Below are 13,927 nucleotides of genomic sequence, written 5' to 3' on the forward strand. Positions count from 1 at the left end.
AAAAGGGTTCAACCTGCCAACAGACGCCACACGGTTCATGGGAAGGAAGAGTTCTCCTGACACCATTAAATACAGTGATAAAACTCATTTAATTCCTTTTCCGGTCTCAACAGGTTCTGACCTTTTCATGCTGGAGCTTCATGATGACCAGAGGACGTGTCACACACACTTGACCAATCAGACACACACACCTGCAGCACATCACACATTAACGCAGCAGCAGGGAGAGGGCAACTAATAAGTACTACATATATACAGGGCATCCACACATTAGGAATATATAATAAAATAAATATATTTTTATGATACAGGAATGACTTCTGGTTTATGTTTTTATTTATAACATATATTAATTATTTATATATATTACAAATATTTTTCTTCAATATTTAAGACATGCAAAAATATTTATTTGTGCATAATTAACACACCGGCAACGAGTTTGGAGAAAACTGTAGACATTAGGATTCATTTTTGTTTATTAAAATGCACAAAATATAAAAATTAAATTATTATTATTAAATAATTATTTATATCTAAGTCTATATATTTTGCAATTTTTGGTTGGTCAGTTAAATGCTTTCTAAGGTTTATTGAGGTCGATCAATAATAAAATTAAAAACAAAACACAGATGATAAACCCCACAAAGGTAAAAAAAAAACAAAACCCCAAAACCTTTAAATTGGCTGTTAATAATTATCGTTTTTAAATTCTCGTATTAGCATAAAAAAATGTTTCTCCAGTTAAATTCCCACATTTCTAAAAGCCTACAGTTACAGTTTGCTCTGGGCCATCTGGAGCCTCCACACTTGTCTGACGTCTTTTTCTGTGGTGTCCAGTTTCCTGAACACATTCACATCGTTTGTCTGGTGAAACTGCTGCAGCAGTTGGTTGAAAACAGTCACTGGGATGCTGAAGTTCAGGTGTGGATAAGTCACTTTGGCAGCCAAGTCCCTGGTGTTACTGGCCACCACACCTGTACAACAGATGATGAAGATGAACAGATAAGTGTTGAAAAATAATTGTTGAACCTAAAGATAAATCAGCACCAACGTCCAGACTGTTGTCTTTGTTGTTTCCCTTTCACTGTGAAAGAGTGCTTTGGTTTTCTGTGGTCACCATGTGCCCCCCACTGATCATGCATGATATTCCAGCTGCAGCGTTTTCTTACCCAACAGCTCTCCTGTGTGTGGCCGCACCACAGCGCCCCCGCTGGCGCCTGCTTGCACTGCACAGGTCGTTTGAATCATCACTGGCTGGTAGTTTAGGCTAATGGCTTTAGAGAGGATTCCAGTGGTCAGGGAGGGACCACAGGCCTGACCCAGACCACCGTACCCTACCACGACAACTGACTCACCTGCGGAGGGACAAACCCAGTTAGCGTGAAGAAACAAATAAATATTCATCATATCTAGAAGGAGATCTGTCACAGTGGTGAATACTTAATCCCACCTGGATTAAAAATCTGAGTCATTTCAGGGATCACAGTGTCAGGGACAGAATCCTTGACCTGAACCAAGGCCAGATCGTAGGGAGAAGATGCTGCGGTGGAAAACAGCACAGTTCCCACTCGGTCGTAGACTCTGTGAAATCCAAATATTGTTTCAGATCAATACAAAAAATGATTGTCATTATTAAAAACAGAACAGAAACAAATCCTTGTTGGTTCAATAAAGTTAAAAGTTTAAAGTCAAAAATACAGCAAGTTAGACTTGAAGGATGTAGTGAATACAGGCATATGGTTCTATAGTGTAGTGGTTATCACGTCTGCTTTACACGCAGAAGGTCCTGGGTTCAAACCCCAGTGGAACCATATTCTTAAACCTCCCTATGTGAGTTGTTTGGGATAAAAGCTAAATACACAAATAAATATATGTGACTACATTTATACACATATATTTAAATATATATTTATAACTGTAAACTTGTGAATGTGACTACATTTATACATATATATTTATAACTGTAAACTTGTGATTGTGTTGTCACCTGTTCCTATGATGAAACTTCAGGGCGACTGTTGGTTTCCCACAGACAACATGCCTGCAGGTTAGAACCAGATTAGAGCTGACAACAACCCCCGAGCCCCAGAACCGCCCACTGTGCACAAAACACACAGTAGGATATTTAACAGGTTTCAACTCCTGGGCCGTTGAGATCATGTCAAGTCCTGTTTCTCCACCATTCAGCAAATCCTCAGGAAAAGAATCTTGATTCTTCCAGCAGCGGAGGATGTTCCTGAAAATCGAACTGACAGAGCAGACCAGACTGAGGCCGATCCACTCGTTGGACTTCCATCCAAACGGAGACACAATCAGTCCAATGAGATGGACGTTATCTGAGCCGTCCAACAGAAACAGACCTCCACCCTCAGTGCCAGGCAAACAGCGGGCATCAGTGAGGATGACGGCGTTGTCTTCTCCAGCCAGGTTACTGATGATTCCTCTGCTCAGAGTGCTGATGAAGAGGTCGAGGCAGATGGTGCCGAAGGGTGAACCGCATGCTACCACAGAGAGTCCTTTCTGGAGAACAGAGGTGCTGCGCCAGGGGATGGAACCTCTGGAATCTGGGCTTATTTTCTTCTCAACTGAATCTACCTTAAGGACAGCAAACCAGCTGAGGAAGCTGGCATCCCTTATAAGCTCAGCATCTTTTTCGTTACCCTGGAAACGCCACTGCTCAGACTCCTGGAATACTTCCTGGAAAGCTTCTTTAAACTCCAGACAGTTGACCAACATCAGCAGGCGAGCAGGAAGTTCCCGCAGCTGATGCCTTTGTGTTTTAGACCTGGGTGCTGTGACTGTTTCTGAACTGGTGTTTGTACCCAATGAGAAACAGACACTGATTTTAAGCTTATCCTTTAAACTGGATGGTGGCAGGAAGCTGGTGTCAGTGTCGGGAGACAGAGGCACTCCGTGTGCAAGAAACCGTGAAAACGGCAGACCTGTACAGATTAAAACTCCGGTGTGAGGGTGGACGATGACACCGCTGCAGCTGATTGGTTTCTTTGCTGAAAACGCCTCTGACACCTTCACGACACAGCAACGTCTCTCCACCTCTCTGACGTCCATGACTAATGACGTGAGTTAAGGAAACCTACGTAACGATAAAATTACTGCGTAAAAACAAGCACAAATAATACAGTAAGAGTGTTCGAGTGATATGAAAACAATAAACTACCACCTTTGATATTAAGCAGTACAGCAAAACTTACCTTGTGCTGGGTTTATGTCAAAAAGACAAACAACTCGGTTCCTGTTTGGTAACTTCCGGTTCGTCCCTCATTGGTAGACGGAAAAAGTCGACACAAGCCGACTAAATATGATTGGACAGAATTATTTTAATAAGCTGTAGCCCGTAAAGTACTGTAGAAGGCGGGACTTCCACTGTTTACATTGGCCACAATTGGTCTTTGCACTTATTCCTCTGGAGTTAAATATTGATACGATTAAAAATGTAATTAGAAAAATGTAGGTCTAGCGCGTATTTAGGACTCCGTAGTTGGACGTTACAGGTTATTTCCGGTATTATTTAAATGTTGGTGTTTGAACAAAGTCACATGTTTTATATTTGATAAAATATTTATTATGTTTAAACATCACACTTTAAACCACCCCATCCTGTTTTAAATAGTTGTACAGCAAAAAACAAATGCCTGTTGTAACAAGGCTGGTCACATCATTTAGAAATAATATCGTATAAATAACAGCTTAAATATATATGTATGTGTGTATATACAGTATATATGTATTTATATACATATATATAAACACATACTAGGTATTGCACTATCAGATCATTTTCATTCAAGGGTTGGACACATGTCTGAAATGATTGTAACAAATAAACCAAAACAATTCAATTGATTTTGTGAATCAAAATTAACTTTACCTTGAAGTTATAAATATCTCCACTGATTTATTGCCCAGCCCTATTTCATGCATATTTGTGCGCAACCTATTTTTGACCCAGACCCAAAGTACTCTCATAAAATCACTGCATACTGTGAGCAGTGTCCAATCACAAAGTACTTACAGCAGGTCAGGACGTTTGACACATAACCATCAAAAAGCAGGTTTAGCCTGTTAACACTGAACAAAGACACGTTTGATAATTCAGTTGATGTCACATTTGCACACAGCATTGACCTCTAATGGAAAAACCCTTATAGATTATGTAAAAATAAAATAAAATCACATGCAGCCAGCAAAATATGTCAGCCTCAGAGGGAGCAGGCTGTTATAAAAAAACATACCCAGTGTAGAACCATACACAAAACCTAGTGTTCAGAAAATGTACTGAGAGTATTGTAAGTGTATTCCTGTTAGTCTGAAATAAAATAAATAGACATAAAGGAGTTTTGTCAGTGGCAGATTTTTGTGTCATTCTAAATCCAGGAAGAGTAACATCTCCAGCAGAATGTTAACCCAAATGACCTTCACTGTAAGTCAACCCCAGCACCTAAAAATAAAAACGGGTCAGAAGGGAGTTCAAAGTGACGACGTGTTCTATATGTCAAGCAGAATATTCTGCTGGCTCTACTCGGAGATAGAAACCAGAGCAGGAATAAAAGTCAATGCAGTCTGAGAATCACCAGATGATAATTAATCAAATGATGATAATGTGATTTGTGGCACAAACAAAACCACAGGCACACAATGTCCAGAGCGAACCAGTGTTAGTCCTGTGCTTACTGTTCTCTTTGTATGTGTAATATGTTTTGTAGAAGCACACATTCATAATAAAAATCAGGTAAACATTGTCGTAAACAGAGGGTCGTTCAGTCGATGTATTGTGAAAGCCAGCGGAAACCTTCTCCATATCCTTGTCTCTTCAGCACGCTGCACATAAAAACCTCCATCGGCCTCAAATTCTGCTCCTTCAGGGATACTTTTCCCTGAAAAGAAAACAAAAATGCACATCAGAAAGCGGTGACTGTAACAGCGGTGGAGGTGAAGGAGCTGTGAGTCATGAAGTCAATCCCACAGACAGCTCTTCTTAACGACTCCCTCCTGCATCCTTATTTCTCTCACTCTCTGCTCTTATATTTCCTCCTGCCAAGAAGCAGCAGGTGCTTGAAATGATTTACATCAACAATGATAATTTTGCATATGGCAGCCACCGCTTCTTAACCTCATACTACCCAATGTGTGGAAGTTGTTCTCTAACATGTCAAGAAGAATCCATGTACATATTGCAGATAATTCTCCTTACTACTGTTCTAGAGGTATTTGCATTTTGTTTTAAAATAAACATTACCTTCCCAGTTGTGTGTCCATGAAGACCAAACATGCACCTGAGACCATCTTCACTGATGGCTTCTGGACGGTCGATTTTATTCCCCAGGATGAGGACTGGCACGTTGGAGATGGTTTCATCTGTTAACAACGCCTAAAAACACACACAAAAGGTGACATGGTTATTTTTTAAATATTAATGGCAAATTAATATTTAATCCAATCTGATTCTTACATCCAGTTCAGTCTTAGCCTCAGCCAGTCGTTCAAGATCGGCACAGTCCACCAGGTAAACTATACCATTTATGGCCGGAAGGTAGTTCTTCCAGATCCTTCGTGCTGTTAAAACAATGCAGTTACAGTTTCTACACGACACACAGATACAGCAGTGACATATCCGTGCCTCAGGTTTATTCTCAGTGATACCTTGTGTGTGGCCGCCGAGGTCAAATGTTGTAAAAGTCATTCCAGCTATGGTCAACTCTTCTGAGGCTATGGAGAGAAGACAGCACTGACTTTAAAAATGCCACAAAGTCAAATAAAAAACAGGCAGATTGTTGAACTGCAGGTTGTACTTGGATGCAGTGTTGGCACGTGTTGCCCAAGCCGGTCGTCTCTGAGCATGTGCAGCAGCGTCGTTTTCCCAGCATTGTCCAGTCCGAGAAACACGAGTTTACCAGTCTTTTTGTACAAACCTAGAGGACAGAAGGGAATTGGGTCATGTCATCAATTTTGCATATAAATATATATATATATATATATATATGACACCAACTTTGACCTACAATTACACAATGCTTAAATTAAAATGGTACCAATATTATCTAATTAGTCCAAATACTCTGAGGGTCACATGGTCACTAATATAACATTTTTAAGTGTTCTATAATGACAAAACAATAGGTGTTCTAATCCAAGCTATTCTAATCTAATCTCACAGGTAACATAAAATATATAAATATATAATAAAAAGTAATGAAGAAATCACCAAACACAGGACTATATCGCTGAGGATAACTGTTAGTCCTGGACAGCCATGTTGGTGTCAGTACCATACCTAACAACTGTAAGACGCTGCTGAAACTTCTGTAGATCCAGCCAAATATAAACGACATGGTTCTTGGATGTCTGTAATACAGAAAACTGATGTTGATCAAGGTGCTGGGTAAAAGAAGAAGAAGAAGAAGAAGACATCACAGTGTGAGAACATCAAAGTAACCGTGCCTTTGTGATCAAACTGCACTCAGATCTCAACAAGACGTCTGTCTGCGTCCTCGCACACAAACACGAGCCAGTAAACTCACCACGGACGAACAGATACAGAGTTTAACAGGCTGTTGCAGCACCAAGCTCTGAAGAACATCCGTTGATCATAATAAACGACCACAGTTTATTCTGTTGGTATGTGTAAGCTCTGTGTAATCACACAGGCTTAGAACAAACACTGAGGGAAAACCTTGTAGGTGGAAGTGAAGCCAGCGAAAGTCGTTGCTCGTTTACATTTTTTAAATGCTCTTGAAGAAGCAACTGTAACACCTCCTGTGGACAACAAAGTATTTCTAATGAAAGAATGAGCTGTAGCCCCCTGGTGGCCTTGTAGGTATTGCACATAGTCTTTATAACCAGACTGTAAACAAAGAAATGGATGACATTCATTTTGATCGTTTAAGTTGAACCTAATATGATGACGACGGGAATTATTTGTCTTATTTTTTAACTTTTACTGTTAACCTTTCAGGCCACAAGAGAAACTCTTTATTTCTGTCTTGAAGCAAGTACTGAGGCTGATCTTCGTCTGACTATTTTTATGACAAGTTGTGGCAAGGACACTTGATCCAAGCGCACGCGCGCGCGCACACACACATAGACACACACCTGTCACTGCATGTGTGTGAATCTACTGAGGCCTTCAGTGACGAAGCTTTGCTCATATTAGCCTGCAGTCAATTACGTTTATCGCGACCCTTAATTCAAACAGCATGTGCAAACAGCATTTTTTTTTCATTCTTTCACACTTTGCCAACAGCTGCCAAATTAGTGTCAGCAGATTTTCACGCAAATATGTACAGGAATGGGGGGAAACGAGAGAGAACGAGACAAAACAAACACTCACTTGAACAAACTTAAGAAAATGTAGTAAACAACACACGTAAAAACTTGTTTGTACAATCTGAGAACCTGTGAACGAGCAGAACTTTAAACCCTTTTTGCCTGCAAATGTTATACAAAATGGGGAAAAAATAGGAAAAAAAATAACGACTCTATTCTTCGTGGTAATACCTTCAGTACAGGGACGATTTCAGCCTCTTTCTGCTGCTTTTTAGTCCCAGTCTGTCCCGTCGACTGAGTGACAGCCCGAAGAGTTTGACAGTTAACCGGAAATACGTCACTATAGAACCGAAGGAGGAGGGAGAGCGAGTTCTTCTACAAGAGATAATTTAAATATTTGCGTCACTTCCTGTCCATTGAAGTATTTTAAAAAACGTATATAACTTTAGTGTTAACCGAAAACCTAAAATGAAACCAATTGAAATCGCTTTAAATTTGTATTTATTTTTAAATGATTCGTTTCTCTATTGTATTGAAAGATTAGTCCTTTATTCGTTCCACATATAAACGAAATCTACAAGTGTAAGTATACGCGTTTTACGATTTTTTTTACGTATTTTTTACTTCACTTATATGGGGAATTATTTGCTAAAACGTAAATAATTTAAAAACATAAGTTATTTCAAGAAAGAAAGAGTAGTAATATTTTAATTAATTAATATTTTAATTAATACAAAGAATGGATTTTCATTGCAGTTGAGACGTGTTTTACGAGCACTTGCCCACTAGGGAGCACTATTGTTTCATTAAAAGCACAAACCTAAATTATCTCTCTTCATCTTACACTCTCAACATTCATCATAGTGACTGCCAGTTATAGGAATGAACTGCAACCTTATTGGGTTGGGAATAAACAAAACTACACATCTGATAATTTACCAGAGAAGCTTTATTAAAGCACTTCAGAGTCTGATACAGTGAACAGTATCTGTACTTTGTTTACAGGCACGCATCTCCAAAGAGATTTTGTTAAATAAGTGAAAAAATAAATTGGTCAGGACCTGTACAATGTAAAACTGTACTGTTTTTCTACATAATTTATTGTCCTCCAGGAGCCATCCAGTTATTCTTCTATGGTTCCAGTATTTCTGTTAGTATGCTCCTGAATTACTTGTAGAACCATTTGTCTACTGTAAGGAGAAGATAAAAATAACCGTCAGCAACACCGTGATAGTAAACAATTAATAGTATGTCCGTAAATGCACTTTAATAATAAAAGAAACCAAGACAAAAAGGGAACTTTACCTGATGAAGGAACAGGTTCAGCTTCTCCACATGGAAATTTCTGGAAACATAACCAAATGTCAACAATGAACTTGTTGCCAAATGATAATATTCATATTTAATTATTAATATTAAAACATTAAGGTTGACCTGAAATTCTGTGGTTACTTACTTCGACAACAGCTTTAGCCTCGTCTGCTGAGCAGCAGTAGGAGCTGTCTCCCCCAGAGAAACATGTGTTTTTACTGTAAGGAGGAAAGTATTGCCATTAAACATGTATTTCAGTTTGGAAATTTAAATTAAATTCAGAGGAAAACAGAAGATAAAGCATCAGGTCACAGGCTGTCACAGGCTGCCTCTCTTCTATTGGTCAGTTTTGAGTTGTTAGGATTGAATTTATTTTATCTCATATTTCCAAATAAGGTTTAAAAAAAAAACAAACAACCAAACAAACTATGCGGTTAACCAACCACACTTATGCTGAACCACTTCTCTTTTACATCAGTGACTGAGTGTGTTCAACTCAATTTCCTCTTTATTACATGACTCTCTCTGTAAAAGCTCAAAGTCTTTTACACAGTGTGTTCACATTAGAATTTACTAATTTAAATACTATATATATATTTTTTTTTCTGATTAAACTTTAACCCAATATAGAGGAATTACTTCCACATACTGAAACTGAGAGGTCCTATTGACATATATAGGGTCAAAGTGATGTAGTTTGTACCAGTTCAGTTCTCCAGCACAGGCCTGTTTGGAGATGAGTGCTTTCCAGAAGCCGTGGGTGGTTTTAATCACTTCAATGGCAAAGTCCTGAAACAAAAACATCTTTGATTTTGATTTGACTTAATAAAAAAAAACATTCATAAAGTCTCTACTGTACAACAACTACTGGTTTTTATAGGCCAATATGAAATCGTTAAATCGTTAAAAAAGGCCACTGTTACAAAACGTATTGCCTCACATTGGACAACACTGAAGTTGACAAATATCACATGCAACTCCTTCAGTTGTAACGCAACAAAATGTAACATTGCGAGGTTGATTTGATGAAGTCAAATAAAGTTTTGATCAGTATCATTTCTTTAGTGCTAGTAAAAAAACAACACAAAGGTGAGTGAAGAACAAACCTTGTCTTTAAACTCCCCATTGAAAGCAAACTGGTTTTCTGGTTTCCCATCAGGCACTTTGTATCTCCTGAACCAGTCGACTGTGGCCTCCAGATATCCAGGCTTCAGACGACGGACGTCGCTGATGTCTGAGAAGGAGCAGAAATCAAATGATGCCATTGTGACTGATGCTGGGCAGACTGATGGGTGGGGGAGGGAGGAGTGGGGGAGAGTGGTCTGACTCACCATTATAGTCTTTGGCTTCAGGATCGTCTGAATTGATGACAATCACCTTCCAATCGGTCTCACCCTCATCAATCATGGCCAGGATGCCGAGGACTTTAACTTTAATGAGCTCGCCGCGAGAACAGACCTGGAGATCACAGATTAGATTTGCTTTGTAACAAACATACGGCAGAAATAACAACATCAAACTAATGTGACACTGAGATGAAGAAAATTAATCTACGGCTGTGTATCCAGCAGCCAGCTTCGTACCCGACTTCCAATCTCACAAACATCGATGGGGTCGTTGTCGCCACAGCAACCGGTGTCTCCGTCTTTGTGAGCAGGATCTTCCCACGTCTGCGAGATTTAACATCAATACACATGAAGACAACAAAAACAATAGTTGGAAAGACTCAACACTTTTTAGTGGATAAAGGTTCCAGTAATGCCATTCTACCTGGGGGATGGCTCCGTAGTTCCAGATGTAGCCTTTGTGAGGGAAAATATTAGCAACATAGCGCAGCGCACCTTTCTTTACATCCTGCTTGATGGGGTTCAACAGTTCTTTGGTGGCAATCTGGACAATAAAGTGAGAACAAGGAACCAGACAGAGAAATGGGCTCAGTTGTAGTAAAACAATCTTTATTATAAATGTTAGTATTCTAAAAAAAAAAAATTTTTTAAATTGTTGCCTACGCATAAAGTTCAATACAATAGAAAAAAACCCCAAAATAGACAGGAGTAGACTGAATGGAAATTAATAGAATAAAATAGAATAGAATGGACTAGGGAATACAATAGGGTTAGGTTCTGACAAAGATCCCAAAAATTAACACTAAATGCTTAAACTCTAAAAGAACTAAAACACTAGCTTTTGTAGCATTCCATAAAAACAGAGCCACAATAAACTAACGCAGCACGTCACTGACTCCACCCGTGTTTGTCTTGTTGTAATTTGTGACAACACCAGAAGCTGTACAGGATGTGGAACAAAACAAAAATACCAGACTACCAAAAACATCCTGTCTAGTCAGGTTCTGTGTTACAGATAAACCTAATCGAATCTCTGTGTTTAATCTCCCATTCATTTCTCAAAGATGTTTTTTGGATGTGATGTCCACTTATTTCATGTGTCATGTCTAAAGGAGGAGAAGCATAAAAATAAAATAGAAAGTGCATACAAACATGTTATACCTCCATCTTTGCATTTGTCCATCTTGGGACTTCCACCACCATGTTAAAGATGTTCTGAAGGAGACAGGAAATACAATTGTTAAGATAAAAAAAAGTATAAAATATGATATATATATATATGTATATATATATCAAAACATGATTGAATATATAAAAATATAATACAAAGTATGTAGCTTCTAGAGGCATTGCAAAAATGTTTTCATTGCTCAATTGTGGTAATAATCAGTCACTCGTAGTTACACACGATAATGAAACTGCTTGGGCAAAGGTTATTTACGGAGGTTTGATTACCTGACTCTCATCTGCGTACATGGGTATATCATGGAATGGTGAGATGTATTTTCCTTCTTCATTTTCTGTACAAGAAGCAGATTAAACATCGTTGAAGTTGAACACAATAGTTACTTTAAAATGATTCAGACAAACTAATACTTCCGGACATCGACGTCTGCAGACGAGCACTGAAGATAATGGAACGCGCAGGGCAGGTTCCTGTTGGAACGATCTAAACCTGTTGTACATTCACTGTTCAGACTCACTCCACAGGTCCAACAGGCTAACTTTAGGCCCTAAATAGTATTAAGCCTTCAAATTAATAATTAACAATACGCTTTTTAGTCTATTAATACGTCTGTCAAGCTTAGTCGTCCACCTAATAAGACAATGACGAAGAGGGGTCGGAAAATCTTTTTTTTTTTAGGATACAGGTATAAATGTATAAATAAAATATATTTATATGATTTAGCCTTAAATAACGAGATAAAAAAAAACTGTATAAAAAATGTAGTTGTAAATGTTAGTCAAAACACTCATGTTTCATCATTTTGTAACTATGAATGAAGCTAAGTTATGTTTAGTTAGTTAAGTTATATTTAACTATTGGATACTCTGTTTGGTTTAATATCTATACTTGCATATCTAGAATAGTTTTGGTTCACAGTTAAACAGTGATTTTATTCATTGAAGGCGTCGCTCAGCTCGATGACGCAAAATTGTACATTTCACTTAGTGACTTCACAAAAACGACACGGAGGCTGTCGTCAGTCGAACGGCGTTAGTCGACAGCGTTTAGAATGATATTAAAACAAAGATTCGCGCGGCTGCAAAATTACTAAAGTAAATAGTTACTATGAATGAATAGAATGAATATGACACGTGGGAGGATCCCGTTGGCCTATGAGGCTGCAGCAGCGTCTTTGAAAATAGCAAACGGAAACAAACACAAATCTGACATTTAAATGTTCGGAGTACAACTCACTGTAGAACAGACGGTAGCTGAGGGAGTTCGGGGCTCCTCTCTCTTCCACCGTGAAGTTCATGATGTCCTGCAGGTGATCTGTTACTGTCCGGCTCTGGAGTGAAGGATGGCGGCGGAAGGAAACGTCCGCGATAGTTGGTGGAGAAGAGACCACAGCGCATGCGCCTGGTATCAATGACGCATTTATGGACCAGCGGAAATGTTGCAATTCAGCCGTAACGCACAAGTGTATGATTTTAGTTGAAGATCTAGTTCACAAGTGAACCTAATATGAAAAAAATGTAGAACAAAAATACCACGTACGTTAAATAATGAACAATAAAATGACTGACATGAATCACATATAAATGTTTACAACTGTTCATGTAAAGTCTGAGTATGCCGGAAAGAATGATGTATAATTAAGTTATTTCTGCGTCAGAATATTTTTTCCGACGATCCTAGAAACGTATCGCCAGTTCCAGGTTTTATCCTGAAGAATGAGTAATATAATTCAGATTGACTGAGGGATTAACCAACAGTCGACTTGAAAAGCACCAAGTTTTTAAAGTATTCTTATTTATCATTTATAGTTAAATAATTTTAAACGAAAATAATTAATAGCTGATAGAATTTTTTGTGTAAAAACAAGGTATAATTTTATAAAATACACGAATGTATAGAATCATTTTAGTCAAACATAAGTGTTTTCAAATTAGTACTTGGTGTTATAAAAATACCACAAATGCCATGATATGTGTTTTATCTGAATACATATTTATTAGATAAATATTAGAATGTCACGTCATCTAACTACATACAGATTTGCAAGACTAAAAATCACAATGTGTTTCTGAACAGTTTAAAATATGAAATGATTGTACATAGAATGTACAAAACCAAAGAGACAACTGCTACCTGTTGTGCCAATCACTTCAGATTGTACCTTTATAGCATATTTTATAAATTTGACAAAAACTTTTTTTTTTTTTTACAAAGTGTAAATTTGGAAACAACCCTTTAGAGCCACACCAGGCTCAATGTCTCCAAGTCCCAATTATACCTTAAAAGGCCTTAATATTTTGTAGCACCTTTACAAAGTACACAGGTAATAAGAGAAACACACAGTATTACACAAAAGAAAACTGTCTTTTTTTCCTTGGGAACATAAAATATCTTACATAAATGAACAGGCGTGGTTAGAGAGGTCCGCACAGACGCAATCAAACACATTGTCCCAAGTCAGTATCTGACAGAAGGATGCAAGCTTTACAAATTCTAAATACACTATGAACATTCCCCTCCCGCCCCCAGAGAAAGTGAATACATTTCTGTTAATGTGTCTCTATTTTTCATTTACAATATTTACACACACTTCCCTTTAACCCCCCCCCACAACCCTTTCATCGCCGGGATCCTCGTGATGAAAGTAGCTCGCCCTCAAATCCCACTTTCCACATTAATTACAATCTCTTTCAAATCCACCACTTCATTTTTCTGATGTCTGTGACCAGACAGTACGACGTGTGGCGTGTGATACTACACATGATTTTGTGAAAGATTTACCGTTGAACACAGTTAA

The 13,927-nt window shown here is 38.2% G+C and overlaps 3 protein-coding genes and 1 non-coding gene across 5 annotated transcripts; 1 reads left to right on the top strand and 3 right to left on the bottom strand.

Annotated features, from left to right (window-relative positions):
- Positions 1-81: 81 nt before the first annotated feature.
- tysnd1 (trypsin like peroxisomal matrix peptidase 1) lies at positions 82-3,300 on the bottom strand. The gene is made up of 5 exons (XM_008321784.3): positions 3,216-3,300; positions 1,991-3,097; positions 1,454-1,584; positions 1,173-1,358; positions 82-977 (listed from the first exon to the last, which is right to left on the bottom strand). Exons 2-5 carry the CDS (start codon positions 3,070-3,072, stop codon positions 775-777), a joined length of 1,602 nt encoding a protein of 533 aa, XP_008320006.1. The 5' UTR covers positions 3,073-3,097; positions 3,216-3,300; the 3' UTR covers positions 82-774.
- On the top strand, positions 1,742-1,814 carry trnav-uac (transfer RNA valine (anticodon UAC)). The gene has a single exon. It is a non-coding gene; the product is annotated as a tRNA-Val (tRNA).
- Positions 3,301-3,563: 263 nt separating the features above from the next.
- Positions 3,564-7,653, bottom strand: sar1ab (secretion associated, Ras related GTPase 1Ab). Of its 2 annotated transcripts, none has more exons than XM_008321785.3 (7): positions 7,519-7,653; positions 6,296-6,366; positions 5,814-5,933; positions 5,665-5,730; positions 5,474-5,577; positions 5,261-5,392; positions 3,564-4,898 (listed from the first exon to the last, which is right to left on the bottom strand). In XM_008321785.3, exons 2-7 carry the CDS (start codon positions 6,351-6,353, stop codon positions 4,782-4,784), a joined length of 597 nt encoding a protein of 198 aa, XP_008320007.1. In that variant the 5' UTR covers positions 6,354-6,366; positions 7,519-7,653; the 3' UTR covers positions 3,564-4,781. The 2 variants fall into 2 exon arrangements, with proteins under 2 accessions (XP_008320007.1, XP_016892627.1); XM_017037138.2 differs by having other exon boundaries at positions 6,296-6,399; positions 7,519-7,604.
- Positions 7,654-8,218: 565 nt separating this feature from the next.
- Positions 8,219-12,523, bottom strand: ppa1b (inorganic pyrophosphatase 1b). The gene is made up of 11 exons (XM_008321786.3): positions 12,367-12,523; positions 11,400-11,464; positions 11,106-11,159; positions 10,369-10,488; positions 10,182-10,268; positions 9,930-10,056; positions 9,705-9,832; positions 9,302-9,387; positions 8,744-8,816; positions 8,593-8,632; positions 8,219-8,477 (listed from the first exon to the last, which is right to left on the bottom strand). The coding sequence occupies exons 1-11, from the start codon at positions 12,425-12,427 to the stop codon at positions 8,455-8,457; spliced, it is 864 nt and encodes a 287-aa protein (XP_008320008.1). The 5' UTR covers positions 12,428-12,523; the 3' UTR covers positions 8,219-8,454.
- Positions 12,524-13,927: the final 1,404 nt, after the last annotated feature.

This window comes from Cynoglossus semilaevis, chromosome 12 (genome assembly GCF_000523025.1).
Source record: "Cynoglossus semilaevis isolate Cse_v1.0 chromosome 12, Cse_v1.0, whole genome shotgun sequence".
Taxonomy (NCBI): domain Eukaryota; kingdom Metazoa; phylum Chordata; class Actinopteri; order Pleuronectiformes; family Cynoglossidae; genus Cynoglossus; species Cynoglossus semilaevis.